Source organism: Atractosteus spatula, chromosome 1 (genome assembly GCF_055471065.1).
Source record: "Atractosteus spatula isolate fAtrSpa1 chromosome 1, fAtrSpa1.hap1, whole genome shotgun sequence".
NCBI classification, from domain to species: domain Eukaryota; kingdom Metazoa; phylum Chordata; class Actinopteri; order Semionotiformes; family Lepisosteidae; genus Atractosteus; species Atractosteus spatula.
Window position 1 is genome coordinate 40,162,594 of NC_142706.1, and position 13,311 is coordinate 40,175,904.

Sequence of the window (13,311 nt, forward strand, 5' to 3'; positions counted from 1 at the left end):
GGCTTTTTCTTAGTTTTATTTTACTGACTTAACAAGGTGTAAACAAGTACAATAAAGTACAATATACAGCATTAATAGAATATATAAAATTGTAGAGTTAGTTATTACATTAACATAGTAATTGTGTGTGTTATTTCACTGCGAAATTGTCAAATTTAGCAGGTTTATTTAGTTAGTAATATTTGAAATATATTCTATTGAAATGTACTTCTAATTGCTTGCCAGAAAAAAATGTTCTCCTGAATACAAAATGTCCCACCATTTTAAAGTATTAAGTGGTAATGTCTCAAAATAGCATTGAATAGTGTGAATATTTATCTAACGATGACATACAACGCATTACTGTACATGGTGTGTTAAATACATTAAGGATGTCTGAAAACTGAACCAGACCGAGCGTGAAAGCCATCGGCAAGTAAGGAGTTAAAAAACCCTACCCAAGAGTTTCACCTGCACAGTCTGATTAATGGATAACAGAGAATGGTAGCATTTACCTGTTAGCGTTAACTAAAAAGCCAAGCAGGAACTGAACCCTAAAGAAGTGTCGTACTCTGTATCAAAGGTAAGATTTTGAAAAACTTTCATTTTTTGTCATTTTTAAAGTTGAAAAATATTGCATGGCGTGCTGGCTTAGTGCAAAAGAAAGTTTATTGATGTGGTTTATTTATCCGCTCTTCCTGCTACCAAACAAAGCATTTTGCATCTGCCAAACATTGTCCCGTTTACTCTGGTATCGTCTCACCCGTTAGTCTTTGTTTATATAGAAAATCAAAAGAACGTTTTAAGAACTCATGTTTTAAACAACCTTGATAAATAGACAGAACGTCGTCTTACGAAACTTGTTTGCTTCGTTAAGCCCCCTCTATTTCGTTTGCAATATTGGTAATTCATTATGTAATGTTTGGACGATCAAAATCAAACGTTTTAACTGCACCGAACTATCTGCACTATAGTATGTGCTTAAATTTGGATAATTATATGATATTGTTGATTACAATAACGGGAAAATACAGTATATAAAAGATGGGTTTGAAAGTATTTTTTAGCAGTTCCTGAATTAACGGACCTCCGAATTAGCATTTCTTGATCTCATGCAGCTCCTGTTCTTATTTTGTTATCCACTTTCTAACAAAATTATTTCAGGATTTAGATTTGCCTGAACCATAATGGAACAACGAACAAAAAGACTTGCTCAGTTTCCCTAGTGTACACAGCACGCAAATACAGCAAAACTAAACCTGCGCTCATTTTCGTTTTGTATAGAGACAATTATAACTGTGTGCAGAGCTCAAAATGCAAATGTAGGCAAGTAATTTTAAAGATTTAAGCTATTCTACCTAACACTTTTACCCCATCGCTAGAGCAGGCTCCTAGCAATTTAATCTAGTAGAACTGTAATTTTGTAAATTACAAGTAACAAGTCATGTTGCAGTTATCAATTAACTTGTGTTTCTGTCTCAAAATGTTCAGGATTGCTAGAATTTTTATTTTTTAATACCACATAGAGCGGCCAATGGCTTTACTTTGAACTACTAGTTCTCCCTCTTTTTGCGATTTACGATATGATATTAACACATCTGCCCTTCCAGAACTCCGCACCTTCTCCGATTTTCGTCCACACTTTCGTCAGTGTGGTGCAATCGAATTTTAATATAATAGGCTCACAGGTGCAAATGGAAGCAAATATTCGTCCCTCCATCCGTTCGTGATAGTCGATTGATGAACACGCACATTTAATGGAAACCCAAACGTCCTCACTCGCAGTCTCCACTGAGAGAATAATGTCTATAACTGGCTGACTGTAGTGTTATCCCAGTGGCTAGCAGAATAGAAAACGGTGAACTCATGAAGTACACCACATGAAAATTCATCAGTTGTTTGCAGGGAGATAATGGCCCACAGCAAATAAAGTTTTTCAGATCAGGTAGCAGCTGGCATTGTGCCCTATTTTATTGCATGTGGGGAGAGAACAGTGCCACCTCTTGGTCTACTAATCCCTGTAATCCCGCGGATATTTTGCCTTCTCATTAATTAATTTTTTTTAATACACAACGCTTTGACCCTGGGTTCAATTCCGGACCTGCTTGGAGTTTATAGGCTCTCCCTGTGTTCATGTGGGAATCCTCAAGGTGTTCCAGTTTCCTCCCACAGTCCAAAGACAAGCAGTGCTGATAGGTAATAGGCTTCTGGGAAAACTGGCTTTGCAATGGACTGGTGTCCTGTATGGGATTTGTCCTGCCTTGTGTCCATTGCTTGCCAGGATAGGCTCCGGCCCTCCCAGAGCCCCGTATTGCATCTAGTGGTTAGAAAATGGATGGATGGATAAATGACACAAATTACCATTTTATCTATTTTTTTAAAGGCGTTATATTTAAATTTAGGTATTTTATTTATTGCATTGCTCTTGTGCTGGCCTGTGTCCAAAATCCGAGTGTAGCAATTGTGCGTTGATGTTATAGTAAACCTGTGGCAGCCTTTTCAGAAGCACAGTATTGCCCCCTATAAATGGCAAGGTATGTGAACCATTTGATAGCCAGTGATAATGTAAGTGCTAATCCGTAACACTTTGCTAGGCAGATGCTTGAGGGATGCGCGTGGCATTTTAAATACTGTGAGTATAAAAGAGTTCACTCCCTGGCTACTTGAAGGGCTGGGCTTTCCACACAGAGTGCGGGAGCTGGTGTGTTTGGTGACCCAGGATGGACCGCTACAGGTATTTCATCTTCAACCAGAGGAGCATGGTCGTGCTGGGCATCCTGCAGATCGCCTGCGCGGGGCTGTGCGTGGTCTGCGGCTTCATGGATGCCGCTTTTAGGAAGGACACCACGCTGAGCCACACCAGAGCACCTCTGTGGGCTGGAGCGGTAAGCACGTCGATCCTACTTTGGGCTGGGGAGCTGGGGTGTGGTGAGGAAGCCGGTGACGGGGTTCCAAATTGTGCTCCGTCGATGAGTGTGTTCAGACGAGTACTCTTCTCCATCCCCATGTCCCTTTCTGAAACATCATTGGTTCATTCACATTTCAAACACGTGTTATCTGAGGGATGAGTCTGAAAAGGTCCCACCAGTGCCATTTACTTGTAAGACTGCCATGCAGATTTGATCAGAGCTGCTAGATGATTTGTACAGTCGCTTCCTTCCGAATCAAATAGATCCATCGACAGTATGTTGGATAGAATGGTTGCAAAGGATTTCATCAGTTGTTTTGCGCATCAATTTAATTGATGAGCATATTAAAAGTGTTAGAACGTTTTCTAGATGGAATTCTGGAAGACTTCCTTAAACAATTGGTTTAAAATAATGAGTCAAAGAGTAGTGTATATCTTGTCATTGGTACTGAGTACATGAGTTGGGTTTTTTTCTTGATAGCAATGGTTTTCAGCCTTTCCCATTGCCTCTCATTTCACACTTATTCATTATTGTAATTAAACATCCTGGATTCATCTTGGTAGGCCCCAATTATCTACAGTTTCCCTTACAAATATCATATTTTAAACTTGGTTATTGTGATAACTATATATTTTTATATGTTTTTGTGATAACTATATTATTTAAATTTTCTCCAACTGTTTCACTCTCTTTGAATAACAATTAGCAGTCACTAAGTCTTTCACTAGATTCTGGTTTAGTGAAAAGCCTTTATTTGTCTCCGAGTTCAGGCTGATTTCTTTTTAACTATCAGGAATATAAACATAATGTGTGTATAGGAGGTAACAAAAATATTTGTTGGTTACGAATTTCTAAATAAAACCTAGAAACCTCTTGTCTGGGGAGAAATCCTTTCAATCTAAAGTCTCATTGTCTGGGACTTTTGAGGATTCCTCGTGTGTGTCCCTGGAAGGACATTCTATTTTTCCTTTTTGTAGATTTAAATTCGGTAGATCTAAATTGTCTGTAATTGCTTCATAAGGTTGCTTCTGGTACCAATGTAAGCAGCAGTTGATATATTCCTGTCTTAGAAGTGGTTCCTGTGTACTAACCCTGCCAAAGTCCCATGTTCATTTATTCCACACTGCGGACAGACATTTTGACATTTTCCCAACAGGCCTGTTAGGCTCACTTTTCATGCTTTGAGTGTTTTTCATTGGTTGGAATGTGGTTTTGGTTTAGGACCGCCTTCCTCTTTTATGAAAAAATGTGCTTTTGCTTTTTCATGCTTCACCCGAGTTTTTTATTTCATGGATGAACTTGGTGCCGTTGAAGGGAAACTATATTATGCCTTTTGAAAACTGGTAGCAGTCTCCTTCCAGTCCACCGCATCATAAACAACTAACTGCAGCTGCTTCCACTGGCACACTCGCTTTTATGAGATCACTAACAGGCATTCTCTTTGGCAAGCCTGTCTGTTTCTGTGGTGAGCTTTTGTCTGGTTAATGCATTTTTGTCAGTAAGTACTTGCAGTAAGGCCCATGACTTGAACTCTTCCCTTTCTAATGAAGGAGATGTTGTATATAGTCATCTTTATGATCCACTAATACTGAGCATCAAAATGAACTTGCCACTTGATTACGAGTAAATACATTTAGAACATCTATAGATTTTTGGCATTTTGATTAATGGATTATTCCTGGCTGTGATCGGACTCAAGTGTCGGGCTGTTTCATAAGCATTAAGTCACCTCATTGGTGCGATATAGATGTTTTCAATTTTCATATCAGGCTTGGTGAAAATCCAGATTGAAGAATACAGAAAGCAATCCCTATGCCTTCCTTTATCAAGAAAATAATTATTTCAGAGCACTGTCGCTTGCAGTCTGGCATGTTCATAGCCAGCAGTTTCAGACCTGGAACAACCTTACAGCCAGACACGGTCTCTCAGTGATTGGCCGCTATCTGGGAGACATTGGCAAGGGTGACATATCGTCATGCTCCATCTTCATGATCCATTTCACATTGCCAGTTCAACTGCAGCAGAAGCGCCAGGTCACAAAAGCCCACGCATCAGCAGTTCGACTGTGAGGAGGCAGCGAACCAGTCACTGTGCGTAAGCCAGCTGACCACACAAGCAGTATTCACCAACGCAATCCAATGAGGAGGTGTGAATAATACTGTACCTCAGGTGGGCTTGTCAGCAGTGGAGGCAGTGAGTCCCTTTCATATCATGTATAGACCACCATAATGAGAATGAGCAAGGGTGGTTCAGATGTGGACAGTGATACGTTAATGTTGAGTACAACGGACCACCTGATGGGGATGTCCAAGTGTGAGGGTCTAGGTAGGGGTGTTTAATAGCTACAGAAGTCACCCTGTAGTGGTCGAGTGTAACCACGCTGCACAGTAAAAAATTGATCTAGTCCTGGGACGACGCTTACTGTCCTTCCTGCATCCTGACTTAACAGCATTCTCGCAGGGCTGTGCACATCCTAACGCCGTGCCACTCAAGTGACGACAGCAGTTTCCATGAGATGAAAATATGATGGCTCTGCCATGGGTTTGTTTGAGTTTTTTGATAAACAGGCACAACTTTGACCAGATTCCATGAGAGAAATGGGGCGGAATCCCACAGGATGGCAAATTAAACCTGTTGCAATATTTAGGGAATATTATTTTGTTTTATTATTATTATTATTGTTGTATATTATATATTATATATTATTATTTAGGGAATGTAGCTTCCAAAAGCAATCATGCCTGCTATTAGCCTCTGACTTTCACAGTAGATCGCCTTTTGATTAATGCTGTCATCTGGTCAAAGAAAAACAATGCACCTGCAACAAAAATAATTTGCTGATAATGTTGTGAATTTGCATGTTACAGGAGACTATTTTTAATGCTCAGTATATACAGTGGTGTGAAAAAGTGTTTGCCCCCTTCCTGATTTCTTATTTTTTTGCATGTTTGTCACACTGAAATGTTTCAGATCATCAAACAAATTGAAATATTAAACAAAGATAACACAAGTAAACACAAAATGCAGTTTTTAAATGAAGGTTTTTATTATTAAGGGAAAAAAAAATCCAAACCTACATGGCCCTGTGTGAAAAAGTGATTGCCCCCTAAACCTAATAACTGGTTGGGCCACCCTTAGCAGCAACAACTGCAATCAAGCGTTTGCGATAACTGGCAATGAGTCTTTTACAGCGCTGTGGAGGAATTTTGGCCCACTCATCTTTGCAGAATTGTTGTAATTCAGCCACATTGGAGGGTTTTCGAGCCTTAACCGCTTTTTTAAGGTCATGCCACAACATCTCAATCGGATTCAGGTCAGGACTTTGACTAGGCCACTCCAAAGTCTTCATTTTGTTTTTCGTAAGCCATTCAGAGTTGGACTTGCTGGTGTGTTTTGGATCATTGTCCTGCTGCAGAACCCAAGTGCGCTTCAGCTTGAGGTCACGAACAGATGGCCGGACATTCTCCTTCAGGATTTTTTGGTAGACAGCAGAATTCATGGTTCCATTTACCACAGCAAGTCTTCCAGGTCCTGATTCAGCAAAACAGCCCCAGACCATCACACTACCAGCACCATATTTTACTGTTGGTATGATGTTCCTTTTCTGAAATGCTGTGTTACTTTTACACCAGATGTAATGGGACACACACCTTCCAAAAAGTTCAACTTTTGTCTCGTCAGTCCACAGAGTATTTTCCCAAAAGTCTTGGGGATCATCAAGATGTTTTCTGGCAAAACTGAGACGAGCCTTTATGTTCTTTTTGCTCAGCAGTGGTTTTCGTCTTGGAACTCTGCCATGCAGGCCATTTTTGCCCAGTCTCTTTCTTATGGTGGAGTCATGAACACTGACCTTAACTGAGGCAAGTGAAGCCTGCAGTTCTTTGGATGTTGTTGTGGGGTTTTTTGTGACCTCTTGGATGAGTCGTCGCTGCGCTCTTGGGGTAATTTTGGTCGGCCGGCCACTCCTGGGAAGGTTCACCACTGTTCCATGTTTTCGCCATTTGTGGATAATGGCTCTCACTGTGGTTCGCTGGAGTCCCAAAGCTTTAGAAATGGCTTTATAACCTTTTCCAGACTGATAAATCTCAATTACTCTGTTTCTCATTTGTTCCTGAATTTGTTTGGATCGCAGCATGATGTCTAGCTTTTGAGGATCTTTTGGTCTACTTCACTTTTTCAGGCAGGTCCTATTTAAGTGATTTCTTGATTGAGAACAGGTGTGGCAGTAATCAGGCCTGGGTGTGGCTAGAGAAATTGAACTCAGCTTTCCAAAGATGTGATAAACCACAGTTGATTTATGTTTTAACAGGGGGGGCAATCACTTTTTCACACAGGGCCATGTAGGTTTGGATTTTTTTTTCCCCTTAATAATAAAAACCTTCATTTAAAAACTGCATTTTGTGTTTACTTGTGTTATCTTTGTCTAATATTTCAATTTGTTTGATGATCTGAAACATTTCAGTGTGACAAACATGCAAAAAAATAAGAAATCAGGAAGGGGGCAAAGACTTTTTCACACCACTGTATATATAATATAACTGCTAAATAGCCAACCTGGAGCTCCTTCAGCAAATCACCCATAATGGCTACATGGACATACAGTTTGCATTGTATTCGGCATACTGCACTACTTGGACATAATATATTGTATACACCCTGGACACATAGCAGCTCTATTTACATTGAGTTTTGTCTGAGTTTCATTCATTCAATTTCTATTTCATTATTATCTATTATTATGTAACTTTATTTTGTAACCTTAATTTTGTGATTTTTTTCCCCCCGGTGAGCTCGTAGAAAAGACATTTCATTGCCAGCAACTACTACTACTGCTTCACGCTGTATTGTTGTGCATTTGATAAATAAACTTTGATTGATTGATTTTGTGTAAGCCCTGTGTATTCTGGATCTTGAGGTGTAGTTCTTAAGATTGTTGGAAAGAGAAATGTGAGAGACTAAAAATGAACCCTTTTAGACTATTTTTTATAGTGCGTGACACAGCCATTTTACACTTCTAATTTTTTCTTATTTTACATCAGTCTGCTTAATGAATTCAATTACAAACCTTTTCGGCCTCATGACCCCTATCACTCCTAAGTGGAGTTTTTTTTTTTAAGAATGTGTTTTTTGTCTGTTTTAGGTTATGGCTATCCCAGGAGTGTTAGCTTTGTTTTCCTCCCAGAGAAAGAATCCAGTCTTGGTAAGCTGCATGTTACTGTACTGGCTTTATTGAAGTTTTTTGATATAATTGTTGGGTTTTGGTAAGTCTGCAGTCTTCCATTTGTGGTTTTATAATACTCCATTTTAATATAGGTCATATATTTAGATATAATTGTGCCATACTTGTCTGTGGGTCCTTAAAAACATTTAGTAAACTTGTTCAATCATTAGAAACATAAAAGGTTTATCAGTAATTAAAAGAAAATATCATGTAATATACTGTACAGTAATTTCTTCAGTTTTACACGTTACCCAGCCTTATTTGATCAAAGAAATCGTTGATGCCTTTTGTATCTGAAGACTGAGATGTTTTTGAATATTTAACTTAAGTGAACAAACTGTATGCATTGTCTAGTGGCAAAAGGCATTATGAGTAGAGTATGAGAACTTACCTTGTCATCTTGCCTTTAGAAAGAAACAAGGGGAAATGTACTTGTATTAAAACTTGTTAAATCTCAAATACTTTTTGCTACTATATAATGTGGCAAATTTGTTCACTAACACTTAAACATTGAAATACTGGTTTCAAAGAAAGTTGGTTTCTTTTTTTGGAGAGCACAGCCATCTGTTCTGTGAAACTGCTCTGGTTGCATAAAGAAAATTTGGAAGGGTTAAGTTGTGAAGTCACTGCAGGGTGTTTCTGGGAGTTGGAAGTTGTGAATTTGCTTACTAAGTGTGTTGTTTTCCTCTGCAGGTGAATGCGATGATTGCTGTTTCAGTGTTCTCTTGTTTTACCACAATCATCATAGTGGTCTACTCCTCCTTGACGTTAAGCTACGGCGAAGACGACGACGAGCTCTTTCATCCTGATCACATTCACACTCCGCAAACAGTAACCATTTTCTTTTGTGATTTACTCCTCAAAATGTATATTCTATGGCCATATCCTTTTCTCAACATTTTTTTTAATTTTTGCCCCATAACTTAACAAAATTGGGAGTTAAGATATCCATTTCAATGTGTCTGTATCTAAATAAAGCAAATAAGATCTCTAGCGCCTGTCCACCATGTTGCAGTGCTATTTCACAGAAGACACTTCACCCGTTTAGCTATTTCCATTTCTTTCTGCTGTTTTCTTTTTCACATTGACTTTGTCTGAGTCCGAACAATTTGTTCCCTTCCCTTTTCCCTGTTCCTCTGTTATCTTCATGACATATTTCTATACACCAGTGTTGTCAGAACTGTTGGCTGCAGTCTGGGAATTAAGTAAAAGCTTTCAGAAACATCCAGGCCCTGGGATCTGAGCACTTCTACTATTGCTTCAACAGCAGTGCACACTACACGAGTCTGTGTGCTGCTAACCTCAAGGCACACTCATGTTGAAAGCCACAGGGGAGTGCATATACAATTATGTACTTGTAATGTTTGTTCCTGAAACTTCTCTAGTATTCCAGGGTGGGAATTGTTTCCCATTTGAGAAACACCATTGAGACTCTTTAATGAAATGTCTTTATAGCTGTGAGACCATTGCCTAGCAACCATTTGCTTTTAACTCCATAAAGTTGATTTGTTTGAGTTGTCGAAGCCTTTTTACACCTCCTTTTCGGCGTAGTTTAAAATCCATCTCTGTTCCTGTTGTTACTTGTAGGGAAAGTTATACCTGTGTTTTTTTTTCCCTTTGTCTGCAGAAGTTTATCCTGAGTAAGATTGTTCAAGGCGCGAACATCACGATGCTGCTGGCCTGCTCCTTCAGCATTGTGCTGGCACTCTTCACTGCCTTCCTGGGCTGCCGGAGCCTCCCCTACTGCGCCTGCTACGACAGCGTCACGGGACTGGTGAGCACTGGGGGGGGAGCTGCAGGCTGCCGTCCCGCGTGTCCGCACCCCTGCGGGACACGTGATCCGACACTCAAGTATATGAAGAAGTGTGCGATCTGCTTCCTCCAAAAAGCAAAAAACAAGCTAATCTGGTAGCAGGGTAGGGGTCTTTAAGGAATTGTTTTTTGGAGGGGCAGGAATGTAAAGTCCCGGGGATATCCTCACTTGAGGAGACCTTGAGCAACTTGAATGCACACTTTCCAGGTGCTGGACATTGGTTCTTTGATTAAAAAAACACACACACACAGGTTTCTAAAACGGCTTACTCCACTTCTTCATTGTTAGCTTCAGTAGGACGTAAAATGTAAAATTGTAAAAAACTTACAATTTTGTTTTCCAAGGCCAGTAAAGAGATTCTCCTAAGACCAGGTTAATCTTGATGATCATGTGTTTCAGCCTGGGGCCACATCACTGGCTGACTGTAACCAGGATTCATCAAGCAGCGCCAGTTGTCAAGGAACTGATCAGATATAAATTGGTTTAAAAAATACTTGAGTCTAATTGCTTTGTTAAAAAAAACATAATTTTGTCACAGCTGCTGTATAGCAGGACATTGGCCTGCATAATATCTGTACACCACAATACTAGATTATACAAAGTGTTTGCAGAAAGGAGAATGTGTGATTACTGTATATTTTGTGTTGATTGGTGGGACAACTTATAAAATAAAATTACAGCATATTAATGGTGATAAAGAATTTACTCTTTTCAGCTTTCAAAGCAAAACCCAAAATGGTGTACTTATTTGAACAAGGCATTACATCACCGGTATTCCAGGCTGTCCAGTACAGAACTCACTTACCTCTTGCATGAAGAAGTGGTGGTGAGATTCTTTCCCCTTTCATTAGGTCCTGATGGGCACCTGCAGCTACAAAATGGCAGACTGCTACAACTCCTGGCTCAGCTGTGCAGTGTTATAACTCTACACACTGATACAAATTAGCTCATCCCTGAATAGGAGGCACAGTGCACAGGCTATTAAATTGTTGTTTCAGAGTGCATTGTAATGAAATGCTCTTGCAGCCTTATGTTGTACCATGTGTTGTTTTCAGACACAATGGAGGTTTAAGGATAAATAAGATCTAAAGTGGCGATATGTGATAAAACTGACAGATAATGGGTGAAATATTTCGATATCAAACTTTATTTTTTTACAAGTGTCACAAGGACACCACTAGGCTACAGCAACATGTAGATCGGTCTGTTTTCTAGGTGCCTGTTTTGTTTAAAAAACAATCTTTGAAATCAGATGGTGAAACGTAGAAGTTTAATATTTTGTGTTTGTCTGACAGGAAACACTGGTTTCACAGGATGACCAGAATCCACAGACAGAGCTGATCTGCACCTGGCAAGGTAGGGGAAAATCACGTCAGTATCACTGCAGCACCTCACACCTGTCTAAAGGCAGCTATATGTATATAAAGAGAGAGGGTATCTGAGCTAGTATGATTGAAGTGAGGGCAGCAAGTAGAGCTTCCCCGCTGTGATTTCCAGTGGGTCCGAACGTCCTGCTGAGTCCTCAGGGAAGAACTGGCACTGCATTTGCTGTTAAAGACATTGCATGCGACGGGTACGAATTTAAGGAAACATTAAATGTTCATAATGAAAGATGATGTATAGTCATTTTAAATTCTGCTTCTCTGCTTGCGCTGAATCCAGGTGTTGTCCAATACCTGGGAGTATCACTGAGGGAAAGCCAATCATTTTCTGCCTTGGAATTTGATTACATTTGAACTAGACCAGGCTACTGTACTGCCAGTTTTCACACTAAAAGACACGGGGACCCTTTCTTTCCAGCACGTGGCGACAACAGGCTGTTCAATGCCCCTGTGCAGTTCAGTGACAGGCCTGTGGAGCAGGAGGAGGAGGAGATGTCTTCCAAACCTCCACCTTACATCCGTCTGGCTTGAGACAGGCCGCTTAGAGGAAGACTGACATCCTGTTTTGTGTGTTCTGGTTATTTATAAGTGTGTGTTTGTAACAAAAAAAGACAGCTATTTTTTTTATAAATCTTAATTAAGTACTACATTGCCCTCTGTCTGAAGGATATTGAAAATAGTTACATTATGGAAGATGTGCTCGAGATATTGAGACAGGTCAAGGCCGAGTTGTTTTAGGTGGTCATTGATTTTTTTGGGCTACTGTCCAAACAATGGCCTTTTTCTCTTCAGACTTATTTTTATATTCTAGACCTCTCCTAGTCTTTTGCTTACCAAATTTAAGCCACAGGTCAAACAAGGACAATGCTGTACAGTCTAAACAATTGCTTAAATGTAATTCCAAATCAGAGACTCAAAACATTTGATCTTGGAAGAAAATCAGTTAGCATTAAGACAAGCTTGGTAATTATACTTTCACTGAGGAAGACTGGTCCTCTGCTGAGGACAGGTCTGAGATTAATCTTCATGTGTTTGAGCTCTTTGCCCTTCGGTCTGACACTTTGGTGTAATCTTAAATTCAGTTATGGTGCAAATGGGGGAAAGCATTTTCCTTTTCTAGGGAGAAGCTTCACTGCTGTATGTTTGTCATAAATGGTAGTTATTTCTATTGTTTTGATCATTTGGATGAAGTCATGCTATTGTTGCGACAGTTATGCTTGTTCTTTTTTGTAAACATATGCCCCCTCTTGTTTGAAGTGATCCTCAATCGGACCTCAATTTTTGAAAGCTTTGTTCAAGAGACATTGAGTGGAATTTACTATATACACCAATCAAAAAGACACTGTAGCTGAAAAAACAGACTGGTGGAAGTCTCGGTCTCTAGTGTTCTTCCACAACCCAGGCAGGGAATAAGCTTCAGCTGGCTACATTACAGCTTAACCGTCCTACATAGTTAAACATTTTGCAAACTGTACATCAATTTTTTCTCATGTTTTCTGAAGTTGGGAGGGCTTTTGAACACACAGTACTGTACTGAAATGTGCCATTTCCTTTTACCCTAAGGAAACCAGATGCAGTCTAGCATACCTTTTAATTCTCTGAGCAGTTGCCATGTGTGGAATACAAGGTGTACTTGAATGCATCATTTACACCTGATTTGGACATGATCTGGCATCCAGATTTAAATGTGTGCAATCATTTTTTTAATTCTGTAACTTATGCCTAATAAAAGTGTTTTAATATGAAACTGTTCTAATGGTTTACATAAAGACATGCTTAGTGTGATTGTTAAACACATTTAAGTAATTTTCATTAATAATAGAACATGCGCTGGTCTACACCTTGCTTATCAACCATTTTGTCTCTAGGTTGGTGTGTGATACTAGTGAACTACATTTCTTTCTCATTGATCTACCCAATGAAGTTTCAAAGAAAATCCAATGTAATTTCCTTGAGTCCCAAACTAATTTTTAGACCATTAGTGTGTCGTAGCACTGTGGGCCTTTC

General features: G+C 39.5%; 1 protein-coding gene across 1 annotated transcript; it reads left to right on the forward strand.

Moving 5' to 3' along the window:
• The first annotated feature begins 518 nt into the window (after nucleotides 1-518).
• LOC148840886 (uncharacterized) lies at nucleotides 519-13,048 on the forward strand. The gene is made up of 7 exons (XM_088914615.1): nucleotides 519-562; nucleotides 2,649-2,864; nucleotides 8,029-8,088; nucleotides 8,803-8,940; nucleotides 9,737-9,883; nucleotides 11,218-11,278; nucleotides 11,723-13,048. Exons 2-7 carry the CDS (start codon nucleotides 2,700-2,702, stop codon nucleotides 11,833-11,835), a joined length of 684 nt encoding a protein of 227 aa, XP_088770741.1. The 5' UTR covers nucleotides 519-562; nucleotides 2,649-2,699; the 3' UTR covers nucleotides 11,836-13,048.
• Nucleotides 13,049-13,311: the final 263 nt, after the last annotated feature.

What these genes read in the sequence shown, in the direction of transcription:
- LOC148840886 (XM_088914615.1), top strand. Translation starts at nt 2,700, where the DNA reads ATGGACCGCTACAGGTATTTCATCTTCAACCAGAGGAGCATGGTCGTG. An exon ending in ACATTCACACTCCGCAAACA is followed by an intron (nt 8,941 to 9,736) that starts GTAACCATTTTC and finishes CTTTGTCTGCAG; the next exon opens with AAGTTTATCCTGAGTAAGAT. An exon ending in GCTGATCTGCACCTGGCAAG is followed by an intron (nt 11,279 to 11,722) that starts GTAGGGGAAAAT and finishes CTTTCTTTCCAG; the next exon opens with CACGTGGCGACAACAGGCTG.